Source organism: Odocoileus virginianus, chromosome 7 (genome assembly GCF_023699985.2).
Source record: "Odocoileus virginianus isolate 20LAN1187 ecotype Illinois chromosome 7, Ovbor_1.2, whole genome shotgun sequence".
NCBI lineage: Eukaryota > Metazoa > Chordata > Mammalia > Artiodactyla > Cervidae > Odocoileus > Odocoileus virginianus.
This window is the reverse complement of record NC_069680.1, coordinates 41511209-41538917: the sequence shown is the minus strand read 5'-3', so window position 1 is coordinate 41538917 and position 27709 is coordinate 41511209. Positions and strand designations below refer to the sequence as shown.

Sequence of the window (27709 nt, the reverse complement as noted above, 5' to 3'; positions counted from 1 at the left end):
TGAAAATCAGAAACTTCAATTTCTCTCCTGAAGCAGCATTTTCCTATTGTAGTATAAAGCTTCATTTATATAGATTAGTGGAGGATATGTGTGCAAAGCTTTGAATTTTTATCTCCAAGTTTGACTCTCTTCCGTAAGTAGGGGTTTCCTTTTGTGTTTTTCATAGGGAAAGTTTGGCTTAGCTTTTTCTAAGTTTGACAAAAATTAGCCTCATCACAAAACCTATATACCCTGTGCAGTAAATTTGTATAATATAGGAAACCTTCTTGCAGATTTTTTGAAGTTATAGGAAACATATACCAAAGAAATATTCCTTGTTTTGCATTAACAAACTTTACACCCCTGGCTTTTGGCTTAATTGGACAGTAATTTAACATTTAGCTTTCTGCTAACACCTAAAGGTTAGCATTGAAGGATTTGGTTAGTTAACTGGTATTAAGCTTATGCTTTTGTTTGAAGGGTCCCTCCTGATGTTCTATAGAAAGAGCAAAAGAAAGAATGAGAGAGGAGAGGAAGAGAAGCATATTACTTTAAGAATTAAATTATTGAACTTAAAGTATTATTGGAGATAAATTAGCTTTTTGAACTTCATTTCAATCTGAACTTCCAGAGCCATTGTAAATGAGGTGATCAGACAAAGCATAGTCTTGGTTAATAATCACTGCTATAGGGTACTTATAATCAGAAGCATCTGCCTCAAAATAATATGAAACACATTTTCTAAAAGATGTAGGTATTAAGAAGGGCTACTGAAAACAGGCCAAATACAAATAAAGCAGTTGGCTTTTTGAAGTAGCTAGAACTTGTGACCAAAAGAAGACAATTTTGGGGGGAACAAAAGGAAAAAATTGCAGACTTGATGATGCTATAGATGCTGCCAGTGTTATATAAAAATCACTGAACCTTGAACACAATATATTATAAGTTTCAAGTAAGAAAGACTGTGAGATTATAGCAATTTAAAGGTGCATTAGAGAGTTGATTGTCAAGTGTAATTTGAAAAGGTGGTTGGGTATCAAAAAATAGCATTTCCTAGAAATATTTCAGGATGGCAGGTAGAAAGCACAGTTATCATGAGTCTTAATCAGGCAAATATGTGGTTCAAAGAGTGATATTTATGTTTTTATTTTTTCTTCAGGAAGAAAGCACATATTTAAACTGAGCCTCTGATCAATTTGATTTATTCCACACAGAAAAAATATAGAGGGCTAAAGTATAGAGGGCTAAAGTATCCATTTTCTGAAAAATTAATGTATCATATTTTTCATGTTGCTTTTTGCTATTCATTACCTGTATTCACTTCTAAGTTGCAAATTTCTAAATTGATATACGCATGCACACCATATATCCCGTGTGTGTGTGTATGCATACAGAGCTGTATATTCACACACACATACACACATATTCCAGGCTAATTTTGGTCACAACATTTTAGTTTCAAAGTTTTCACCTAAGTGGATTTTTTTGAGTGGTTAGGCCCACATTTGAACTTCCTAGGGGCAACAGATATCACAACTATTTTCAGGAAGAGCATAGAAAATCAGTGCTATTTAGAACCCAAACAATCACATGACTTGCAGATTTCCTGATTGAGACCTGGGAGTTTAGGGTAGCTGCCCCTCATGGGTAATTGTAGTAAAGTTTCTGAGGCTTATGATACATATATTTCTGAGTGACACATAGTGAGGGGTGCAAACTCTGAAACTGATATTGCGTTGCATCAAAGGTCACTTAGTTCAGTTTGTTGGTTGGATCTCTTGGGGGAGAAAGGGACATTTTTTCTGTTTATTGATGGTGGTGTGTTGTAAATACTAAATAAATATTTGTTGAATTCATTTAGTCCTACCTTTGTTCATTCAATGCGGTTAGCAAATATGTAGGAAGGGCCTACTTGTTCTAGGTGTTGGTGAACAAGATGGAGTTCCCTGCTTCCTTGCAGTTTACAGTCTAATGGATCAGATAACTATTAACAAGTATCCTTGCAAATAATATATAATTATAAATCATGAAAGTGCTATTTTAAGGGAAAATATCATAGAGATGATTCAGAAAGATTATCAGAAGAAGTGGTATATGAGAAAAGAACTAAAGAATGAGATCATTGAATTACTGACTCAAGAGGTGAGAAACGTGGTGACTGGGAAGCAATGGGGTTGGTGTTTTAGGATGGTGAAGGAGGTTAGGAGAAGGATTTTCCAGGCAGAAAAGGAATGACAAGTGGAAAAGTTCTAAAATGTTAAGCTGAAATTGCTTGGTGCCTGAAGATTTGTAAGAAGTAAAATATAACACGTATGTCAGTTCAATTCAGTTCAGTTGCTCAGTCATGTCCGACTCTTTGCGACCCCATGGACTGCAGCACGCCAGGCTTCCCTGTCCTTCACTGTCTCCTGGAGCTTGTTCAAACTCAAGTCCATCGAGTTGGTGATGCCATCCAACCATCTCATCCTCTATTGTCTCCTTCTCCTCCTGCCCCCAATTCCTCCCAGCATCAGGGTCTTTTCCAGTGAGTCAGTTCTTCACATAAGGTGGCTGAAGTATTGGAGCTTCAGCTTCAGCAATGAGTGTTTAGGACTGATTTCCTTTAGGATGGACTGGTTTAATCTCCTTGCAGTCTAAGGGACTCTCAAGAGTCTTCTCCAACACCACAGTTCAAAAGCATCAATTCTTGGGCACTCAGCTTTCTTTACATTCTGTCTAACACTCACATCCATATATGACTACTGGAAAAACCATAGTTTTGACTAGACGGACCTTTGTTGGCAAAGTAATGTCTCTGCTTTTTAATATACTGTCTTGGTTTGTCATAGCTTTTCTTCCAAGGAGCAAGCATCTTTTAATAATATGTATGTAATTAATTATTACTCAGTTGCACTCCTGATTGAAGTCCTATTATCATTTTCCCTTGAACATTTTCCCAACCTGAGCAATAGTCCTATAACCCAGCCTAGCCTAATTTATAGAAAGGAAATGTGATTATGGGTCAAATGCAATGTTAGTCCTTCCTGTAAGCACCATATTTGTTGTGTGTTCATGGTTTTCTGTAATGTCATTGGCTGTGGTCACAGGCTGGGTAGGTTGTGGTTTTAAAGAGGAGATACTGGCAGTTGGCAGTACTGTTGTTGGGACTAGAAAGAACTATTCATTCTTGTCCCTGATACTGCTATGTAGGTAAATTCTGATAAGGAATTCCACAAATGGGGAAGGTGCTTATAGTTTTTAATAAATTATCTAATTTACTTTTAAACACAAAATACTCAAGTTCAACACTTTAAGTTTTATAACAGAGAAAGTCTAGGTGTTTAAATCAACTTTCTGTATTTATATTTATTTTGCAGATTAATAGAAAATATGAAATAGTAAAAGTTCTGAGAAATAATGTAGACAGAAATCTGTTTTATTGAACTTTGTCAGTGTCTCCAAAACAAAATCTTTTTGGCCTTGGAACCCTTTTTTGTTATACTTATCACCATTTTAGGGAACTAGTATTCTTTAATTAACATTTTGAAGGAATACTGGGCTCTAGTATATGCTCTAATGGTTGAGGGCTTTCAGAATTATTGGGTTGCTACCAAAGCTGTCCATTGACCTCTGAGTTTAGCTTTTGTACCAGCTGTTACTATATTATTTTTCTTGGTTATTTGTGTTTTCTTCATCAGTTATTCCAATTTCTCACAATTGACTATTCCCTGATTCCAGAATATGAAAATTATGTAATGTGTTAATACTTCACTTTATAGATTTAATAGGTGATTAAAACAAATATACTTAGAATGTTAAAGTACAAAATCATTTTTTGAAAATAAAAATGTAATGCAAATTTTACATGCTGTGTATTTCAATCCATTTTAAAATAACATCTTTACTGTCTTTTTTTCTTTGCAAAATTTTGGTATAGTACTCCAGTGTGTGGGTGCGTACCAAGTCGCTTCAGTTGTGTCTGACTCTTTGCAACCCTATGGACTGTAGCCTGCCAGGCTCCTCTGTCCGTGGGATTCTCCAGACAAGAATACTGGAGTGGGTTGCCATGCCCTCCTCCAGGGGATCTTCCTGACCCAGGGATCAAACGCATGTCTCTTGTGTCCCCTGCATTGGCAAGCAGGTTCTTTACCACTAGTGCCACCGGGGAAGCCCAGGATACTCCCTGTAGAACATATTGAATGAATAAAATCACATTTGAGCCTATTCTAAAGTTGAATGGTCAAAATGTCATTAAATGACATTAAAATTGTCAAACAGTCTCAGGCCAAATATGTGATTTGAGGGACTCAAAGCAAGTGTCACTATTTGAATTCTGAGAGTTCATAGTTTAGGTATTACCTTTTAATTTTTTAAAACGTAATTTATTTTATTAATTTATTTTATTTTGGGTGTGCTGGGTCTTCCTCGCTATGTGCAGGCTTTCTCTAGTGGTAGCTAGCAGGGGCCACTCTTCCTTGTAGTGAGGTGGGGAGTGGGCTTTCCATTGTGGTGTCTTCTCTTGTGGAGCACAGGCTCTAGGGCTTGCTAGCTTCAGTAGTTGTAGCACTGGGGCTCAGTACTTGGGATGTGCATGCTCTAGGGTGCAGGCACAATAGCTCTGGCCCATGGCCTTAGCTGCCCTTCAGCGTGTGGGTTCTTCTTGAACCAGGGATCAAGCTTGTGTCCCCTGCATTGGCAGTCGGATTCTTAACCTCTGCACCACCAGGGAAGTCCTTGGTGTTACCTTTTAATTTCTATGAGTTGGAGACAAATTTTCTCTTTCATGATGATGATGTGTTTCATATTTTAAGTACTTTTAAAACCCGGTAATACAAAGACACTTGAACTGTGTATCTGGAAAGAGAAAAAGAGAGATGGTTTACTGTATTTCCACATGTAGATCTTTGTCAAATAAGGTAGATGCAAAAAAATATATCCACCTGATGTGACTTTACTTTGACATAAGTGAGAGTTGATTAGGAAGAGTGTAGTGATGTGGTTTAATTTTCATACTTGTGAGGCATGTGAACACACACACACACACAGTCCTTCATGTAATATAGATGCCCAAGTAGCAACAAAAGCTCTATATGGTTTGAATATACAGAGAGGCACACTAGAAGTAATTAGACATTTAAAGGCATTTTAATATATTTTGTTCTCTGCCGCATATTAAAGTGTTCTTAATTGACTTTAGCAATTATTAATTACTAAGAGATAAGAGGATTTTCATGTCAACTGAATCAGGCTTCTATGTACAGTATAAATAAAATGTCAAGAGAATGCATAATATAACTTTCAGAACAGCATGCTGAGAATTAGGAGATTTGGGTTTTAAACTCTGCCTCATTTAACTTTCTTGCCCTTTAAATTTCCTGAAATTTGAAATTAGGATGTTGAAATACATAGTCTCTCTGGTATATTTTCACTCAAAATTCTGAGATATCTATCATTCATAAAGAATAAGACTTTTGCTTCTTTTAGAAGGTGAGGAGGGGTGGGGTTGTCAAACCATGGCAGATATTGTCATCAGTCCTTTAGTTTTTTGTATTTTGGGAGTGCCCATGAGAGTGGCATAAAGTAACTAAGTTACATAACGGGCCATGTGTGGAAATGCTGTTAGGATAGGCGACTTAGAGTTCTCTGATTGCTCAGAACTCTTTGTTGGTCCTGATAGAGTGTTGGACCAGTGGGCTCTGCAAAGTGGAAACAAACAATTTTCTTCAAGTTCTCTATGTTCGTAACAGCAGTAATTAGTTTTAATGTTCCATAAATAAGTGTTTTGAAGATTACCATGTCATTTTTCCACTTAAAATTGGTATTTAATATAGATGCTTTTCTAAGGAAGATAGATGATTAGAATTTTGACTCTCTTCTATGGAAAGCTTAGATGAATTTTTCATGATAACTCCTTAAATTTGATCTTTGAGTAAAAACATTCTTACATATTGAAGTAACTCGAGACAGACTCTGATTTTTCTGCCTAATGCCAACCAAAGTGTAGAGGTTCCTATTTTATATTTATTTATGTGGGGCATTAAAACCATATGATACTTAACATAGTGCTGTTGTGGCAAACTTATTTACTATATATAGGTGTTTGAATATTTGTCTGTTTAACTCTGAGCAACTAATATTTTAAGTATTCTTACCTACCAGGTTAAATATGTGTGCTTTGAAAAGTGAATTAAAAAAAATCTAGCCTGAACAAGTTAGAAATTATTGAATGTTTTCTAGAAACAGTCTTGTTTTTCAGTTGATAAGTCATGTTTGACTCTGTGCAAATTTGGAAAACTCAGCAGTGGCCACAGGACTGGAAAAGGTCAGTTTTCATTCCAATCCCTAAGAAAGGCAATGCCAAAGAATGCTCAAACTACTGCACAATTGCACTCATCTCACACACTAGTAAAGTAATACTCAAAATTCTCCAAGCCAGGCTTCAACAATAGGTGAACCGTGAGCTTCCAGTTGTTCAAGCTGGTTTTAGAAAAGGCAGAGGAACCAGAGATCAAATTGCCAACATCTACTGGATCATTGAAAAAGCAACAGAGTTCCAGAAAAAACATCTATTTCTGCTTTATTGACTATGCCAAAACCTTTGTGTGGATCACAATAAACTGTGGAAAATTCTGAAAGAGATGGGAATACCAGACCACCTGACCTGTCTCTTGAGAAATCTTTATGCAGGTCAGGAAGCAACAGTTAGAACTGGACATGGACCAACAGACTGGTTCCAAATAGGAAAAGGAGTATGTCAAGGCTGTATAGTGTCACCCTGCTTATTTAATTTATATGCAGAATACATCATGAGAAATACTGGACTGGATGCAGCACAAGCTGGGATCAAGATTGCTGGGAGAAATATCAATAACCTCAGACATGGAGATGATACCACCCTTATGGCAGAAGTGAAGAACTAAAGAGTCTCTTGATGAAAATGAAAGAGGAGAGTGAAAAAGTTGGCTTAAAGCTCGACATTCAGAAAACTAAGATCATGGCATCTGGTCCCATCACTCATGGCAAATAGATGGGAAAACAATGGAATCAGTGACAGACTTTATATTTTTGGGCTCCAAAATCACTGCAGATGTTGACTACAGCCATGAAATTAAAAGATGCTTGCTCCATGGAAGAAAAGTTTTAACCAACCTAGACAGCATGTTAAAAGCAGAGACATTACTTTGCCAACAAAGGTCCATCTCGTCAAGGCTATGGTTTTTCCAGGAGTCATGTATGGATGTGAGAGTTGGACTATAAATAAAGCTGAGCACTGAAGAATTGATGCTTTTGAACTGCCGTGTTGGAGAAGACTCTTGAGAGTCCCTTGGCCTGCAAGGAGATCCAACTAGTCCATCCTAAAAGAAATCAATCCTGAATATTCATTGGAAGGACTGATGTTGACACTGAAACTCCAATACTTTGGCCACCTGATGCGAAGAGCTGACTCATTTGAAAAGACCCTGATGCTGGGAAAGATTGAAGACGGGAGGAGAAGCGGATGACAGAGGATGAGATGGTTGGATGGCATCACCAACTCAATGGACATGTGTTTGAGTAAGCTACAGGAGTTGGTGATGGATAAGGAGGCCTGGCGTGCTGTAGTCTATGGGGTTGTAAAGAGTTGGACACGACTGAGTGACTGAAGTGAACTGAACTGAACCCCATAGACTGCAACATGCCAGGCTTCTCTGTCCTTCACTGTCTCCCGGAGTTTGCTCAAATTGATGTCCTTTGAATCGGTGATGCTATCTAACCGTCTTATCCTTTGCTGCTCTCCTTTCCTTCTGCCTTCAATCTTTCCCAGCATCAGAGTTTTTTTAAATGAGTCAACTCTTAGTATCAGGTGGCCAAGGTATTGGAGCTTCAGCTTCAGCATCTGTCCTTCCAGTGAATATTCAGGGTTGATTTTCTTTAGGATTGACTGGTTTGATCTCCTTGCAGTCCAAGGGAGCGTCAAGAGTCTTCTCCAGCACCACAATTGAAAAGCATCTAGACATATACATTGGGCAAAGTGACTGATATTTTAACAGTTGGTTACAAATACATAGCATAGTGTTTGCATCTCATGAACTCCAGCCTAGGGCTCTATCCTTGTTTCAAGGGTAATGCTTTTATAACTATTGTGTACCATATGTTGACCCTAGAATGACATCTGTGTTTTTACCAGCCAACTACATTTGTGTATCATTAGAGATGGATTTCTGGACTTCCATTTCATGATAATTATGTAAAAATAAAATATCAAGGGTTTCTTTAATTTGAAGTTAGGTTATATTTACTTTTCCATTAAGTTCACAAGAGTGAAGATTTCTATACATTTCTCGACTATATCTTTTTGCCTATAGCTTCCCCTGTCCTCCAAATCTCTGATATTCTCAGTTGTATTTTGCCGTCTTTCTCTTGCTTAGTTCATTCAAGTTATTTACTGATAGAAAGTCAATTCACTGAAACTTGTACTCTATTATCTTTCTTACATCTTCAGTACTTGCCCACCTTACTAATTTTAAGAGGTTCTCTAGAAAAGTGTTTTTTTTTTAATTTGTTTGTTCGTTTGTTTTGCTTTTACTTTAAATTTGGATTACAGAACAAGTGGGAGGGAAATGGCCAAGTTATATCAGTGGTTAAATGCTATTTAAACTAAAAGGAACAATAAAAACTCATTGACTCAGAGCTGTTCTCCTGTAAGCCACATGCTGTCAAATAATGTTTTAAATACAAAATTACCTTTGCAAATATTTTTGAATACTTTGTGGGAAATGCTGATCATTGAGTTAGGAAATGATGTACATTTAATCTGCCAGAAAAATCACTACTGAAATGGAACTGATAAACTCTAATTTATTAATCAGATACAGGGATGTTGCCTACTCATGTGTACATTCACTGGACTTAAATTTAGTAAAATATTTTGTGAATAAAGCATTTTAAATTCCATTTTACATATTAAAAACTTTTCCATTTATGAAGAACACCACAGAAAACAGAATACTTTTCTTCTTAAAAAACGTTTGTTTCTTCTGGTGTTTGGAGATGATCAACTGAGTAAAGAGTACAAAGAAATATTCTTCTTGGTAAATAGTACATGGCTTTCCATGCACATTAGTTTAGGCCGAGGTCCAGTAATAACTTAGCATCATCTTATGCAGTGGAATATAAGAATTCATTTCAACTAATATTAAGTATGACACTAATTCGGTATTAAACTCTAAGCACATTAGCAAGTATGGTACAAGGCACTATGACTTTCCATGTTTCTGCAGTAAGTTTTTCATCATTAATGTTTTATGGTTTTCTTCCCTTTTCCATGCACAACTTATCATTTGTGATAGTGTGACTTCAGAGCAGCCCTACCATTAGAATTTTTATTTGTATTCATTTAAATATGTATTCCTGATGACCAAATCTAGTCACCAAACACAATAATCATAATCATATAATCCTATAAGAGTTAATCAAATAGCAGGAACTTGAATTGTTGTGCTTAGTCTCTAAGAATCCAATCTGTCTAAATTCTAGATTTTTATAAGAGCAAACCAAAAAGAGAGCCTTGAATCCTTGTCTGACTTATCGAAGTAATTAAAATTCTATTGTCTGACTCCTCTCCCCTTTACAGTCCAAAGACAATTCCTGTGGTGTATTAGTATGCATTGAAATTGGATGATTGCTTTCCTAAAACATATTCACAGAAACAAATGTGTAAGTGGGTTTGTAATGTGCGTAAAACAATAGGTATTATTATTACAGATCTTCCTTGGTTTTACTTTTCTATCAGTAACTTTGAATACAAAATATGAAAATATTTGTAAAATAGAGAGGCTTTGCATTCCTGAATTATAGAGGATGATCAGCCTTCCTGGTTTGCCCAGGACCAAGGTGTAACTAGGACTTTAGTGTAAAAAGTAGGACAGTCCCAACCAATTTTAATATTAAAACAAGGGCAATACCAGGTAAATGGGTATAAGTTGGTGACCATAAACCGAAGATGAAATGAGGCTGAAATAAAGACAGTTTGGGGAAAAGGAACTTTTAAAAAATATTTTTCCTACTGTTTTACGATTTTCCAAATTTCTCCTCTTCCCACATCCCTAACTCCAAAGTCAGGCCAGTTAATGTTAATTAATATCTTATCACTCTGGATCCAGAAGAAGGCATTACCAACCCTTGGAAGCCCTGCAGAACACAGTGAGGGGCAGTGGTAGGGGAATGAGCTCTGCACCAAATGGTCTGGATTTGATATTAGGTGAGTGACGAGATGGTTAGATAGCATCACTGACTATGTGGACATGAATTTGAGCAAACTCCAGGAGATAATGGAGGAAAGAGGAGCCTGGTGTGCTACAGTTCATGGGGTAGCAGAGTTGGACACAGCTTAGAGACTGAACAGCAACACAAGATGAGTGATTCTCTGCTTCCCTTTTCTCAAATCTGAAAGGAAATGATGTCCAACTCGTAAGGTTACATGAACAGTGCTTGTCATACATTAAGTGTTCCAGGAAGTTAGTTATTTTTATTGTGGTCACGATTAAGATGGACATTTTAGAGCAAACTAGTGTGTTTACCACTATTAGTTACCTTTATACCTAGATTCTTCTGTAAGGGGCTGCTTATATGACCTATAAAGCTTAGCTGTGTTTTTGGTTTGTTTTTGGTTTTATTTTTTGCTGTTCAAGACATGTACATGAAATGACAGAAGGAAATTTTGATTTTTGGACTCTTGCAGAAAATGTTTGGTTCAGTTTAGTTGCTCAGTTGTGTCCGACTCTTTGCGACCCCATGGACTGAAGCATTCCAGGCCTCCATGTCCATAGCACCAGTGGAATGGGCAGCTGGATGACAAAGTTATCACAGTTATTTTCAGGCTATGTTTTTTAGTGTAGAATAATACATTCAAAAGACTATTTTTTTAATGGCCAATATTACGATAAAGCTGAATTACTGAAGGTCTCATTAAGTGATTCTGAGATCCCATTAAGTAAGGTGTGGTATTAGTTATTCTCAATCATGAGGGTTGGATGCAGAATTGAAGAGCATTAATATGCCACAGGTGGATCTGGCTACTGGAATTTTGCTCCTGTTAGAGCTATAACAAAGAGAGACTGCTGAAAAGTTACTATGGAATTCCAGTATATGAATTAAGTTCCTTCAAAATGGCATTGTTCTGTGCTTTAGCATCTAACATCAAGACCTCATCCCAACTAGGCAGTGGGAAGCTGAATATATGCAGTTTCATTCCACCCCAAATTTGCGGCAGCCACTTTCTAATAGCAGAAAGTAGACTTGTGTGTGATCTGTGATATTATAACTTAGCCAATTAAGTTTATTATAAGACATATAGTAAATATATCTGTCTGTTGAAATGAAACTATAATACCTAGATTTTGTATGTAAAATTTACTTCCAGCATTTACCAAATGCAATGCAAAAGATGTTTAAGAAAATATTAGAATCACTCAAAAGGTAGAGATAGAAAACCAAGGTCCCTCGAGATTTAAACAAATAGTCAGGGACATCACTGAAATACTTAAAATATTTATTTTGACTTTAAAAATAGAAAAGCCTAGAATTTAGGATTTTTCATATATAAAGTATTTAAGGATAATTTTATTTTTTTCATTATATAGAGTAATGCAGCCAAATATATTCTTATAACTTGAACATCTTTTAAAGTGTAAGTCAAATTGTAATAGCCATATCTTCTCAGCTGTTACTTTCTTTGCATTTATTACAACAGATTTCTGATTCTCACCATGGGATTCATCAAGGAATATATTTGTATCACAAGAATTCCATTTATAATGAAAATGTAACATCCTCTAGTGATACATAGATTATGGTAGTTTAGTGAAAAATATTTACATAACAGTGGAAGAAATTTCATTTTTGTTAAAAAAACATTTTTTTCTTGGTTTAAATGCAATTTTTTATTTTTGGGGAAAATGCTTTAGTTTCTTTTATCCTTTTTATGTGTAGACAGGCTTTCTACAAATGAAGAAGAGTCTTCTTACTTTGTGCTGCTCAAAGACATTAAGTAACCCCATTTAAGCCTCAAATGAACCTTACAGCATAAGCTTGCTTAGCAGTTGTCTAATGATGTCCCCTATACAATGCCCCTGATATATTTTTAGACATAAACTCTTGGGCTCCTGGACCCCTATAATAGATCTATAGGAAAGGAGTCTCATTAAGTTTTTGACATTTTCCCATGGAATTAAAGAATTCCCATAGGTTAAATAAGATAAGAATTTGGCCTTTTGCCTGGAAGAAGGAAAATGTCATGGAAGCTCTTTTAGAAGAGTCAGTTATACAAAGCCAGAGCACTTCTGCTTGGTTTAGTTTTCATTAAAACAACTAATTCAGAACTATTTACTGCTCTCAGTATTTGTAAGTTATCCATGTTTGTTTGGGGGAATCATTCACCTTGTACAATGCATAATGAAATAAATGCACTTCTGAAAACATCCACATTGGAAAGCAGAACAACTGTGTCATATCATGTCTAGTGAGAGAATTAAATCATAATCTGGGTAGAATGTTTAGGATTGTGTATCCTTTTTCATTTATACCTTAATTACAGACAAAATTAAATACACTTTACATCAAAAAGCTTATTAAGGTGACACTAGCTAGATGGTTCTGTTCTTTTCTTTCCTCCTTTTTCCCTCATTCGCCTCCCCATTTTCCTTTTTGCTCTTCTTAGAACAGGTTGTGAATTCGAAAGCAAAAGTGAGCACCTTTTTTGAGACTGATACATGTCCTTGGCTAATGTAGATTCCAGTGAATAGTTCTGGATTGCAATTCAGAATCTTAATCTATCTTCTGTCTACTTTGTTTTATTTAGTGTTAAGGAATGGCCAAATAGAACATCGAGGATTATAACATTGAGTTCTCAAGAATAGTAATTAAAGGGCTGCTAATAAAGATGCTAAAAATTTAAGTGACTCGGTGAAGATTTAGGTAAATATGAGGAATTTAAGTGTTATGGTCGATTCTAAACATGATCGAAGAATTGCCCTTGGACAGAAAGGATGCTATCTAAATTGTCATCATTTTAGGAAATACGGAGCAGGCAGGGATGCGGGCGGTGGGGGTGGGGCGGTACAGTGTACAGTTTACCCCGGCCCGTCTAGGGTCCCCCCTTTTCTTTAAGATTTTCTCTCTTCGTCAAAGTTTGTGTTTTGCCGTTCAAGGGGAAGGCTAGCGCCCTAACAGTTTGGTTACTAAGAAAGTAGTTTTAAAGGCATGGTTCAATTTCAGAGTGAACTTTTGGAATACCGCAGTGATTTTGACCTGCCCGCCTCCCACCCTCGACTCCCCGCTGCAAATTCAGCAAGTGGAAGGAGGAAGGCCCTTCCGTGAACTATTCCGCAGACACTGGTTAGGTGGGACGGACAGTGGGGAAGCTAAGCAGCTTTCTAGGGCTCAGTCCATCCCGTTCTGGCCTTTGCCCTAAGAAGAGTTCAGGAATCCGAGTTTAGAAGGAGCGGAAAGGGGACTCATTCGAAGCAGCTGCAAACGCTGGCGCGGGTGGCGGTGGGATCAAAAGCTCCCCCTCTGCCCCCAAAGCACCCGGGTGTGAGTGGAAACCCCTCCCCTGCACCGACTCGCTCTCCCCTCCTGAGAGGCAAGTTTGTTTTCAAGCGTTACCACCTGTGTGAGGCGCTCCCCGTGAGGAAGGCGGCGAGGCAGACGCGAGAGCTCAGCCACAGGCTGGGGATCCTTTCTCCGCGAGGCTGCCAGTCCAGACACCTCCAGAACTCAGAGCGCTTACGATGCAGAGTCCGCTCTGCCCTCGCTTGTCGCCGGGATCGTAGCCCCCACATCCTCCAGCCCGGTAGGCTCCGGGGCGGCAGACGCCTCCCCAGTTCGCTCGGGGTCCCTCCGGCCCTCTCCCGCCCGCCTCCCCGCCCCCGAAGTAGTGCTCCCGCCTCGCTCCGCCCGCGCATCCCCTGGCGCGCCCAAGGTTTATCAGGCTCCCCACACTCTCCGCCGCCTTCCTTCGGCGCCCGGCCGAGTGACCCGGGCAGACCCGCTGCGGCCTCGGAGCCCCCCACCGCACCCGCACCGTACGAGCCCCTTCTCCCGCGGCCCGGCCGCCGCGCTCGCGTCTCTCCTTCCCGGCGCCCGCCACGGTTCAGGTGGAAGCCCGGCCCGACCTGCCGTTTGGCTTATCCCCGCTCTCAGCCTCACAGTCAGCCCGGAGAAGTGGAATCTGCCCTGAAACTCTCGGCGGCTGGAGCCGGCAGACTGGGCATGCTCAGAAGCCAAGGCTGGCTTTGGTCTCAAGTAGGAAGCTTTTGCACTCGGGAGGCAGCAGCGACTTTGGGGAAAGTTGATCGGAGAGGGGAGGAAGCCCCAAGACGCGGAGCAGCGGCAGGAAGGAGCCCCCGGCAGCCCGGAGGAGCATGGGCACCCTGCGGGATTTACAGTACGCGCTCCAGGAGAAGATCGAGGAGCTGAGGCAGCGGGATGCTCTCATCGACGAGCTGGAGCTGGAGTTGGATCAGAAGGACGAACTGATCCAGAAGCTGCAGAACGAGCTGGACAAGTACCGTTCGGTGATCCGGCCGGCCACCCAGCAGGCGCAGAAGCAGAGCGCGAGCACCTTGCAAGGCGAGCCGCGAACCAAGCGGCAGGCGATCTCCGCTGAGCCCACCGCCTTTGACATCCAGGATCTCAGCCATGTGACCCTGCCCTTCTACCCCAAGAGTCCACAGTAAGCAGGGGTTACGCTCCGGGTCCGTGTGGCACCCGGTCGGTGGGGAGCTGCGGGTCTATGTATTGTCTGTCGGCTCCCGCCCCTCCCGCTTGCCTTGTTGATCCTCACCCTCAGAAATGTTTCATTTTAACCCGCACTTCTTGAGGGGCTGTGCACGTTTCTCAGACCAGACTCACTGCACCTACGTTGCCTTCCTGTCTTTGTTAGATGTCAAGCTATTTTTTTAATACATATATACGTTCATATAGGCCGTCTACTGTACGTAGAGTTTGAATGCGCCCCAGGTGTGTGTCAGGTTGTGTATCTATGAGTGAGAGAATTGAAAGCCTCATCTCCTAAATGCCCTGGCAAACCTGCCCAAACGGAAAATCCTAACTGCAGGCTCATCAGACTTGAAATGCGTCTGCTATCACCCTTACTTTCTATGCTTTGTGGCTCTCCCGGATTTCTCTACATGCTGGCGATTCTCGCTGGTACCCTTCAAACCTGATGTTCTGGCATCATTAAAGTGTCAAAAATAAGCAGATACACATATAAAAGGAAAGAGTTTTTGATTTCCAGAATTGGATGACATTTACAATCCACAAATGGAAACCTAGTCTGTTGATTTTTTAAAAATATTTTTTTCATAATATTTGAGGGAGAATATTGCTTATATTCCTTAAGGACTTAATATAATGTTGCTAATGGGGTGCCTCTGTCTCCCCCAGAAGGTTACATGTTTCCAGGGTCAGATGAAGAGAAGTCCACTTACCTTTATTGACATCGTGGACACGTTATTTGCCTCACTCCTGGCTTCTGATGAAACCACTCTGGTATTGTTCTAGCTTTTTAAACAGTTGTGTAGTTCTGATGTCAGTGGGTTTCACAACCTGGATGGGAAAGTTGAATGGAACTTGTTACACATCACTCAACTTGGAGTTCTTATGGATAGTAAAGTGGCAGGAACACGAAGTTAACACAGAATAAGCACCTAGATGAATGGTATTTTAAGTTACTAATGACAGAATTGATAAACCAAGTGATTTGCTACTCTATTTGAAACTACATCACACTGGCTGGATGACACGTGTTACATAATAATACAAGGTCCCTGGGAGCCTTTCACTTAATAAACACAAAGATTTAATATAAGGAGAAAGAGTATTGGACTGTTCCCATTTGTATTTATTGGATCGGGCCGGGGGGGGACAGATTGTGAGTATATACTAATTATAGTTTTGAAAACTTAGACTTGTTCCTCTCCTTGTTGGTTGCCATAGAACATTTGCTGTTTCCTCATGCAGATTTAGCTTAAGGAGGAATTGGTATTCTCTGTGTGGGGAGAAAAGACAATAAAGATACACATTTCTGAGATTCTAACCTCACCAGGTTGCCCTAATAGTTGAGTGGATTTAGATCTACTTTAGAAACCTGAATGATCTGAATCCACTTCAGAATTCTCCGGTAAGTTAATTTGCAGTGCTGACATGCTTGCCTGTTTCAGCTAACGAGGTACATGGCCATCTCTCCAGGGCCAAGTTTTGCATAATGAAAAAAATAACTCAAAGACAGCTCTCTGCATCTTTCAGCACACCATAGGATCTCATTTTAGTATCGGCAGGACTTTGGAGTAACTCAGAGCAAACTCTCCTTTCTTAAAAAGACCATTTTAATCAGTTTTATTTGAAGCATGATCAAGCCAGCTGATAACTCCAATGAAACAATTTATCGGACAAGATCTAAAGGAATCTAGGCAGTGTAGTCTGAGCTGTATAATGTGGTAAAGTTTTAGAAATCTCTTACTGCATGACATACAGAACAACTAGATTTTTTTTTTTAAGTCCATGGTGGAAAATGAAATTGGCAAATAATTCACAACATCCGGTTATGATCAGCATTTTATCAGTTGAACCACACTGTGCATTTGCATTCTGATCTTTATTTAATAACTTGTACTTTTAGGAAGTCAGCTATTAAGGTATCACCATGAAGGGTTTGGGGATTCTGAAGGATTTATATTGAAGAAAACTATAGAATGAATGTCTTCCAAACTTAAATAATTTTGGAAAAACATCTGTTCTTTTTTCACACTTACATAAAGAAAACTAGAATAAAATTGGCTTGCGTGGTAGAGTGTACCTTTGGTAAGAGGAGAAGCATATTGTATGCAAAATGATTACACTTAGGTCATTTGAATGATCATACAAGGTAGTTCCACGAAGAATTAGGGAAACTTAACCAAAATGAAGGAGACGTGTTTGAATTTCTGTTTATTTCACTATAAACAATTTGATTATACCAACTTACTGGCAACAAGTGTTTATATCTTTATATTTTTAGTTCAGCCTAAATTTGGTCATCTTTTTAAAACTTGCAGATTTTTGAGAGTTTGAGTTAAAATGAAATAATCAAAATAGCCCAAAATTGATTGCAAATTCATGCTCATGTAGTTTTCTATTCTCTTTCTACTGGATGTAGGTAACTGTCCAGAGAATGTCCTACTCAGTTATCTGATGTATACATATATGTATGTTTACTTTTTGCTTACTGAGGTTGCCTTCTAAGGATTAGAATCTTTAAAAAACTTCTGTGTGTTTTTTTTAAAGTAATCATTTGACAAATAGTATAACATGTAAATTAACTTATGAACTTAAATCATCTTAATAGTTCTGGTTTGGAGTTTCCCTGTATGCTAGGAATTGGAGGGAAGGCTGTGTGGGATTCCAGCTCAAAGCCAGGCACTCCTGCTACACCTGTGAGTGCTTATGAGGGCTGGTATTTTTGTTTGACTCTTTTACACATGTGTAGAAATAACCCGAAAACCCTTTTTCTGTTGTGAATGTGATGGGCAAAAGAACTGATTAGCAAATTGGAATCTATACTCCACTGCTCCTAAATAACTACTTGAGAAGGTAAAACTATCAGACTGTATGTTTTGGATTGAATTAGGTAAATAAATCCTTAAAGATGAAAACTGTATAAAATATTTTTTTTTTTTTTTTTACCAGATGGCCTGTTGATTATGCAGACAGTGTAGTTCTCATGGATTTTTAAAGTAATTTTATTTCATGCTAGTTTATTCCTGAAATTTGACTCTGTGGTAGGTTGGAACATTCAGTCACTGGTATGTTGATCTCTAAACCCTTTACCTATGGTAAATATTCTCAAGTCCTTTCCATTTTGCTGTCCTAAGGGTTGAGTTCCTGTCAGAAGTTGTTAGTGTCTCTGTATTTTTGTTAAGCTGTTAGCCCAGAGGTAACTGAATTTCAAAGGATGATGATGTGTTTTGTTTTGTAACATGACACGCTTGACTGTGAAGGACTTTGGAGAGCTGAGGATAAAAAGAAATATATTCTTCTTATTTTTAGGGAGGCATTAATTTTAACACAATCTTATCTGATTATTTTTTAAGCCTTGACATAGTGCATTTCAGGAGAAATAGAATCTTCCTAAAGGCTATCTGTTAGGAAGTTGGGAAAATTCTAGGATTTTAGTGTAATCATAGATGGCATAATAGTAAAGCATAAGTATCATCAGAGGTAACAATTACATTTCAGATACGTCCAGTAGGTCAGTTCAGCACTTTTGTGGAACATGCAAGTTAGTGTCAGGCATTCAGATGACCATGTGCAAGTTAGTGTCAGGCATTCAGATGTGAGATGTGTGAGTCCTATCACAAAGGAGTTAACCAGGGCTTAACAATACTGCACATGAGAATATTCTAGAAATAGAGTAAGGCAAGTCACATAGGAGATCCCTAAGACGTTGGCAAAACAAAAATTGAGCCCATTTAATTTTATGGTATCAGAAACTCTTGTGGAAGTTGAGGTGTTTAAAGTGTTTGATCGATGGCATGATGTAGGTGCGTGGTGATGGGGTGAGAGTGGTGGGGTTAGGGTGGGGAGGGCTATCAGCAAAGGGTCAAGACCACAAAGGAAAGCAGAGGGTACATCTGGGGAATCACAGCAACTAGTGCCTGTACCAGAATACCGTGTGGGAATTGAGGAAAACTACGCTTCAGTCAGAGAGGATCAGGATGACTAGCTGAGAGGGCGTTTTTGCTTGTTTTTAGAATAATTGAGGGGTGTGTGTGTGTGTGTGTGTGTGTGTGCACGTGCATGCATGCACACTTACACCGAGGACTAATTGTTACCCATTAGTAAAGCTCTGAATCTCAGAATGTCATTCCAGCCCAGCATCCCCCACCTGCATGGTTCTGATAATAACTAAAACTATCCTGACTAGGTAATGATATTTAATTTAACCAAGCAGATGATTAACACTCTTAAAGAAGCTGAGTTCCACTCTTAAAGAAAACAAGTTCCTCTTTCCACTCACTTCTGAATGTTCCCACTGGAAATAATCTCGTTTTATGCCACAAACTAGCATGGTGGATTCTTCACACACCCCAGCAAACAGAACCTAGGTGGCACTTGAACCTCAAGCTGATTTTGTAAATTCATCTTTCTTGTTCTTATGGGGGAGTTCAATTCCAACTTAACATTATTCTAATAGACTATCCAATTTAAGTTTGATTGTTAATTTGACATTATAGTCTATGCAATAAAATTGAAGTTGTAGCAGCCTTTATAAAAATAAGACCAGGCTGTTAAAACCATATTAGGGTATTTTGAAGCACAGTTTGTGCCCCTAAAATGGGGCTTATAATGAAAATACCAACAAGCTCTTCAATAGAGTAGCTCTAGAAACTGCCTGAGAATATAAATGACCAAGTTTCTTGCTCTCCTGGGCCACATTTCCAAGCTTCCACTACTTTTATTTCACTAAAGAGTTGGGTTTGGATTCTTAATGGGAAAGGATAGAAGAAGGAGGGTGATGTCTCTATTGTTGCTGTTTGCAGGTTATAAGGCATATGGACGCATTTTTTTTTCTCCCTGTCTGCCTAGCAATGGAGGGTCTCCATAGTATCCTAGCAACCAGATTCGAACACCAGACTGCTGGTCTTTCTCCCATTTTTGCCATAGGTGCTGCTGCCTGTCCCAGAGAACTGGGCCCGATGCTAGCACTCAGACCCTCCGACTTGAATGTTCCACGCTCTGAGAACGCAAGACAATATGATAAATAAGAGCATGCTGAAAGCAGCATTTACCCGTATGCGCAACAGCTTATTATGCAATCACATCTGTGGCATTTTGAATCCTAATCTGAACTGTTGAGCTGGCGCTGTTTGCCACCCCTTCCCTGACAGTCCCTCTCTTATTTCCACACACCCAGCCTTCTGACACCAGTTCCCCTTCCTTCTCACCTTCTTCTATAATGACTGCATTCCTCGGCACCTCCTTCAAATGTGTTTTCTGGTAAGTTAAGTATGTGCAGCCTGTTTGAACTCCGAATATATCTTGTTTCTAAGAGCAGAGGGATGTTCTCCCTCCAAAACTGTCATGTAAATGTAAACAAGAGCACAGAATCTGTAGCTACACAGAACAGATGTTGAGCAAAAGGTGGGACTAATAGTATACTCTCAAAGCATCTTGCTTCTGAATGGGCTTTTTAATCATAGTTATTAATAGGAAAGAAGCAGGAGGGAGTGGGAAGAAGAGATGTGTGTCAGGAGGACAGGAAAGGGCAAAACAGGATGACTACTGTGAAAGCTATGGCATGTTTGCCAAGTTGAAAAGGATTAGTGGGCTTTGTGGGCAAGTGAATAGGCAATGAGACTGAAACAGAAATTACAGGTAAGAGAGAACTTTGTGTGTGAAAACACCCGAATTGGAATGTACCAATGGCTGGCCTCCTTTGGGAGTTGAAACCATACTGGAATTTTGGTTAAAAAACCATTAAAATGTTTCCCTTTAGACCAATGCTTGTTTTGAATACCTCGTATTGTCCCTTTGAAATATCCTTTAGTCTGATACCAGGGAGGGCTTGATGGTCTTTGTGCAGGCCATCATGCAGAAAAAGAAAGTGGAGGGTAAGTCAGTGCATCGCTGTTTCTGAAAAACATAGGTCAGAATGGTTGCCCATCATGATCGCAATGGCTGACATTTATTGGGCCCTTACTCTGTGTCAGACCTCTGCTCTCGGTGCTTTGCACAGATTGTCTTTTTTTGGTCAAATAACCTTGTGAGAAACACTCCGGATTATCCCATTTCATGACAGTGAGGGACAAGACACTGAAATTCAGAGAAGCTAAGTAACTTGCTCAAAGTCACACACTTTGTAAAAGGCTGAATTGGAATTTGAACTTGAGAGCCCTTCTCATTAGCCTCTAGGTTCTTCTGCTTCCCAAAGGGATGGGAGGATTAGGCAGTTTCATGATCCTAATAGATACCATAAAGGCTGTTCTGTGGGGAGTATCTGCTCACCAGTAATTAAATAGGAAGCAGAAGTGTTTGGGGAAAAGTGGAAAAAATAAGACAGGACCAAACCAAAGTTTGGTTGCCAAACTTTACTGCTGCACATTAGAATCATCTGAGGAGCTTTAAAGAAAAACCCCAAACTCATTAAAATCAGAATGTCTGGAGGTGGAAGCCAACCATCAGTGTTTTTTAAAGATTTCTCAGATAGTTCCAGTGAACAGCATGATGTAGGAAACAGTCTGATGAGAAGACAACAGGTGTGTGTGTCTGTGTGTGTGTGTGTCTGTGTGTGTGTGTATGAGAGAGAGAGAGAGAGAGAGAAAGGGAGGGTGAGAGGGGAGAGGGAGAGAAATATTAAAGCAACAGGATAAACTTCCCACTTAAAGAGTTGAATGTGTCTGTTGGCTAAAACCTTTAACTACTAAGGACTTGGAAAAGCAACAGGGTTTTGTTTTTGTTTTTTCCAAATCGTAGGTGTATACTATTTAGTTAATGCCTGTTGTTTATTCTCTCAAAGAAATAATCATTACCTTACCAAGTTCATCGGTTCTCAACCCTAGGCTTCATGTTAGAATCACCTCAGGAATTAAAAAACAGTTTTTCCTGGGGTGCCACCTCCAGGGATTCTGATTTAATTGCCCCTTGGTGGGCTGGAAGTGGAGGTATATTGTTTGCATTCCCAAGACGACTCTAACATGCAGCCAGGATCGAGAACCTCCTGGTGGCTCATTCCATGTCAGCTCCTACAGGTTCCTGGAATTGCCATCCCCTGGGAAAGCACTTTTCTTGGTTCCTTTTTTTTCTTTTTTACTAACCCTAATCCCCTGCTTGCAGTGGAGCCAGACAGATCCAGTTTCCCACTTTCCATAGCACCCACACCTGTCACTTTCACCATGATCTCTGGGGTGACCTGCACGGCTCTGGGCCACAGAAAGTGGCAGCAGCTCCCTTCCATGGGTAAGTATGCTTCCCTCTTTCTTGCCAGCCGTGAGTCCTGGCCACGATTCAAATATGACACCTTAGGGTCAGCCATCCGCCCAAGTTTGTTTTCCACTCTCACCGAGGGGAGCTGCCTCGTGAGCCAATAAGATTGTTTCCTGGTATCCCAGATGCTTCTGTGAAATGTTCTGTATTTCAAGGTGAAACAATGACTAGCCCCTCCTCGGGAGAGACGCACAGGGTCCTAGTGCCTCCTCTTCTGGTATGTGATGTCTCTGTAGCCAGCTAAAGTTTTTTTTTTCCTCCTACAGATATTTTATCCTTTTAAGGCAAACAGCCTGAGCTCAGGCTGAGGAGTACTTTCCAGGGAGGCTTCAGAGAAAGCAGAGCTAGTACATCAAGCTCTCAGCCCCCTTTCCAGACGGTCTGGTCTGAGTAGTGAACAGGGCTGGGCCCTGCTGACAAACGAGAGGACTGATGTGACAGTTGTGTCTTGGTGTGTCTCTCAGAAAAGCTCCCAAAAGCGCTGGGAATTCCTACGCCTTGTGGTCACAACCTCATTGCTGCTCCGATTGCCAAGTTTTGGGTCTCTCTCTAGCCCTTTCCCCTTATATTGTTAAAAAACAAAACAAAATACAAAGTCTTTAAGATGTCCCTAATTTTCTCTGATAGGAGCCTATTTACATGTGTAATTGAATCATTATCTTCTCAGGTAAGGATCAATCAGTATAGTACTTTATATAAATGATGAAAACATGTAATATAATTGCTTATACTTTTTTGGTAAAAAAAAAAAATCTCTTTCGAATTGGAGTCAGTGAGAAGCTTTCTTGCTTCTTTCTCCCTCCTACTGAAACATGAAAATGTATTCAGCTGACAGAGCAACAGCAGAGTAGATGTCCTAAGGCTGCACAGAGGGTTGGGGACATGAATTACATAGGGAAGGTAATCATAAGGAAAGTAAACACTTTCATTATGAATCCAGTTTCTTGTCATGCATTTGATTATTGGACCTAAATGGGAAGGACAAAAGGAATTAGCAACAGTAAAGGAAACGCAAACTAAAGCATGTGTTCACCTGTGTAGCTTTAGCAGTTAGTAGCAGAAAGAGGGTCAGCATTGATGGTAGGACCCTGGGAAAGGATCTGTGTCTTAGAATTTTTATAATCCAAGATATAAAAGGATGGAGAATTGTATAGAAAAAGAATCAGTGACAATTTAGTGTCAATATATGCTACTTCCACCTGCATCTACAATTTTTAAAAAAATGTTAATTATCTTTGGCTGTCTAAAGATCATAAGTGCTAATTGAACTTCACCAGAAATCCTTTATGACAGGTGCAATTTCATTGCCTTCCATATAGAGGTGAAGTAACTTAAGCCCTGCAAAAGTATATGTTAATAGTTTAAATTGTTAATATGTCTCAAAAGCAGATCTCTTAATGCTGTGGACCTTCTAATGCTCAGTTATATTTTCTTACTTTAAGACCATATCTGCTCTTTATGAGTAGCATTGTATTTCTTTGAACTTGAAATAATTATAGTATCAGCAGTCAGTTTAATTTGGTTAATTGTGTTCCATGTCAGTGATGACAAATACACTTTAGTTAAGCACAGTAGTTTTGCTATTTTCTAAAACAATTGTATTACAGTGCTATCAAGCTTTCACCAGATTTAGGCCAAGGAATAATGAGATAATGTGAGGGAAAAACATCTCTTTCTGAATATACTGTAGATCATCTTAATGGTCCAACTCTATCAATAAATTATGGTGTTGACAGTGCTTCTAAGTCTGGACTGGGAGGAAAGAAAAAAAGAGTTGTCATGACAAGCAAGAAAAATGGGAATTTTAAATTTTGCCCCCCCTGGAGTTATTGCTACTGATGGACTGCAGGGTGGATTGGTCATTCTTTTTGGCGTTTACAGGTGGCTGGTGAGCATGCTATATAAGCCAGCATAGCTCTCATTTACATCTTCTTAAGATGTGTTCTGCCTAAATCATTGGTGACTGAAAAACACATTTTATATTACCATGAGGGAAAAAAGATGGCCTCATATTTGACTTGCATGGTTTTGACAGGGTGTCACCATACCCTTTACAGAGGAATATTAAACATCTAAAAATGACAAGTACTACTTTGCTAAGCCTGCGGTGGCAACTCATGCCAGTGGAAGGAGAGAAAAGAAAAGATGCGGAGGATTAAAGCCTAGAGTCCACTGCTTGCACTGTGGAACTCTGTGAATCATGGTCTTCATTCTTCCTAACTGCAGCAAGTAGAAGGGGAAAAAGTGGAAGCAGTGACGGATTTTCTTTTCTTGGACTCCAAAATCACTGTGGTTGGTGACTGCAGTCATGAAATTAAAAGACACTTGCTCATTGGAAGGAAAACTGTGAAAAACCTAGACAGCGTATTAAAAAGCAGAGACACCACTTTGCCAACAGCAGTCCGTGTAGTCAAAGCTATGATTTTCCCAGTAGTCATGTATGGATGTGTGAGTTGGACCATGAAGACTGAGTCCTGAAGAATGATTCTTTCAAATTGCAGTGCTGGAGAAGACTCTTGAGATTCTCTTGGGCTTCAGGAATATCAAACTAGTCAATCTTAAAGGAAATAAACCCTGAATATTCACTGGAAGAACTGATGCTGAAGCGCCAATACTTTGGCCATCTTATGCGAAGAGCTGACTCATTAGAAAAGACCCTGATGCTGGGATAGATTGAAAGCAAAAGGAGAAGGGGGCCGCAGAGGATGAAATGGTTAGATAGCACCATTGACTCAATGGACATGAGTTTGAGCAAACTCTGGGAGATAGTGGAGGACAGAGGAGCCTGGCATGCTACAGTCCATGGGATCGCAGAAAGTTGGACGCAACTTAGTGACTGAACAACAATAACACATATTTAGTAACTATCTGAGGATACCAAAGGTTAGAAAAGGAAGTCCAGAGACACTCAGCAAAGTAAGAGTCATTTTTTGGTTGGGAGATCTGTTCAGTGAATCACTTTTTTATTTTGAGAACTTTTACATTTCTGAATTTAGAGGAAAATCCTTTTTCTCCCACAGCATTTGGTACAGTGCAGAATGAAAGAATTGCTCAAAGTTTCTAGTCATTCACTTAATACTTTATAAAAAAATAATATTCAACTCCATTATCCATTTGTATGAACAATGTTTCTTGTAGATCCGAAAGCTTTAGAATATTTTGAAAGGAACTCTGCTTGACTGTTTCTTTGTAGTGGTAGCCTTCATCAGGGGCTAGTCATTTTCTTCAAAATCTAACTTCAGACTTTTTGTTGTTCTTCATAAAAGAAAAATACAGCATGAAAAATTGTAATCTGCCTGACTGCCTTCTAGATGTTTTAGTATTATTTAGTATGGAGATCTACACTCTCTTACTGAAAGAAAAAAAGAAACAAGAACTAAATGACTTCTTGTTCATGAAGCATTGAATAGCATAAAATTAAATGATTATTACTTTGAAATAGTCCTCATGAAAAGGAATGGCAAAGAAATACAATAAGGAGCCCACTGTGAATGAAACATCTTTTATTATCTTCTTGCCACCTCTTTGCATACTTCATGAATTCATCTGGCCTTTGCCTTTTTTATGCTTTGCTTAAGGCATTAAGATGTCTTTTTCCCTTTCTTTTTGAGTTTTGGTGGGAAATAGCTAGTCTATTTTTTTTTAAAGAGGTTTTTGTTTTTTCGAAAGAGAACTACTAGAAGACTATAGTCTGTGGCATTGGAAATAATATTGAGTAGGTACTGAAAAGTTCTGGGAATGGAGAAGTTAGATGCTTCGAAGATTATATATGTATGAGTGTTTACATGTTTATGGATTATTACAAGAAATTATTTCAGAGAATTCTGATATTTAAAGAGAATCCTGTTATTTCCACTGAAAGTTAGAGTCCATCTATAATATGGTTATTTTAAGCAATCCAGAGTTACCCTTCTGTTATCTCAAAAATGAAGAGATAAAAAGAACTGATATTAAAAAAAAAAAAAAAAAACAACCTTTGGTAAAGAGCTCACAGCAGAATGTGCAGAGAGATAAACCAGATGAAGCATGTCACCAGAACCTTCATACTAAGATGTGAAACAGAACACTGCTCGTCACAGAGAAGGCTATCTTTCCCAGTTGACCCTTTCTCTTCTGTGGCTTGTCTTTTTCTTTTGGTACCACCGCTGAAGTCCTGTGCCCTGTAAGTCATTTATCATCACAGAGCAGTGCTCTGTCTTCTGGATTCCTAAGGGTTACTGTCAGTGTGATAGATGGAAAAGATCTCAAGTAGACATTATTTGTCTTGACAAGACTGGCTTTTTCTGCTAGATGAACTTAGAGGTCATTAAATAACACCGAGGTGAACCCTTGCTAGTGAGTTTTTAAATCATGATAGATTTCCCCCTTTTCTTCTTGACTACCATCACCATATTTCAGAAGTTCTTTTTGTAGTTCAGTCAATTGCTTCATCATGATTAAGGGTTTCTTGTTCAAACTAGACTCATTCTTTATCTTTTCTTCTTTTTCCCCCCCCTAGACATAGAACAGTCGCTCTCATCTTTACTGAAATCCTTTATAAAATGAAGGTAATAATTGTCACTTTTAAGCCTGGTCTTTACTGGCCAATTAGTGTTGCTACTGCTGCTACTGCTAATTATTACTAAAATATTTGCCTGACTGTAGACTACATAAGCTTTCTCATTTAGTTCTCACAGTAATTTGATAAAGTAGGTACCCTTCATCCCATTTATTCAGATAGAGAAAGTGAGGCACAGAGAAGTTAAACAACTTGCTCAAAATAAAACTGTAGGTTGAAACAGGCAAAAGCACATGTGTGTGACCCCAGAGTCCATGCGTGTTCTCTCTGTGCCATGTGTCTCGTTGATTGTCCCAACTCATTTTTTTAAAGGATTTGTCCTTTTTCAATTCTCTTTCATGATTGTGTTCCTTTTTGTGGTAGTGGTGGTGGGTGCTTTAGTCACTAAAGATGTGTCTGATTCTTGTGACCCCATGGGCTGGGGCCTTGCAGGCTTCTCTGTCAATGGGATTTTTCCAGGCAAGAATACTGGAGTGGATTGCCCATTTCCTTCTCCAGGGGAGTCTTCCCAACACAGGAGAACCCTGGTCTCCTGCATTGCAGGTGGATTCTTTACCGACTGAGTTCAGGGAATTTTTCATATATCCACATTTTTTCATGCCTATATACTGATAAACATGTGGTGGCCAAGAATTATCCCTTTTTGAGACTAGTAAACCTAAGTATCAAGGAAGCTCTTCTAGGAAACTGTATTTCTGTTGTGTTCAAATTGTTACCTAATACGGTTGCTTATGCCTAAAGTAGTTTTTGCTGTATCATATGCAGAAAACTTTCTCTGTCTTGTACTTTCATATTTTATTTTCATTTGTTATCAGTTAAGAACGTTTTTAGTGACCTGTGCCACTAATATTAAATTTAAATTCTCATTTTAAAGAAACATTTCCTCATTTATCAATGCTCTATTTCCTTATCTATTTCCCCCTAAGTGTTAGCATCTTAATTTAACTGAGTATTATTAGAAAGTTTATAAAATACCTTCTGATTATTTTTTTCTTTTTCTGGTAACATAGTCTGAGAATTACTTTTCAGTTGTTTATTTGTTCAGTTTTTACCAAATATTTCTTAAATGATTACTCTAGTGTAGAGCTCTGTTAGATGTAGCTCTTTCTCAACCCCAAATATGCTAGGAAAAAAAAAGACATTACCTTTTCAGGGTTTTTACAAGAATTGAGCCCAGGGTACATGGACTGG

At 39.0% G+C, this 27709-nt stretch overlaps 1 protein-coding gene across 2 annotated transcripts in view; it reads left to right on the top strand.

Moving 5' to 3' along the window:
- Positions 1–27709, top strand: part of PRKG1 (protein kinase cGMP-dependent 1) — a 1335516-nt gene that overhangs the window by 74214 nt on the left and 1233593 nt on the right. Inside the window, exon 1 of one of the 2 annotated variants that reach the window (XM_070470570.1) lies at positions 13519–14671. The exons of the other annotated variant lie outside the window; for it this stretch is intronic. Coding sequence (XP_070326671.1) covers positions 14361–14671 — 311 coding nt within the window. The 5' untranslated portion in view covers positions 13519–14360. Of the gene's footprint in view, positions 1–13518; positions 14672–27709 lie in introns of those variants that run through there. 2 annotated transcript variants of the gene reach the window in all.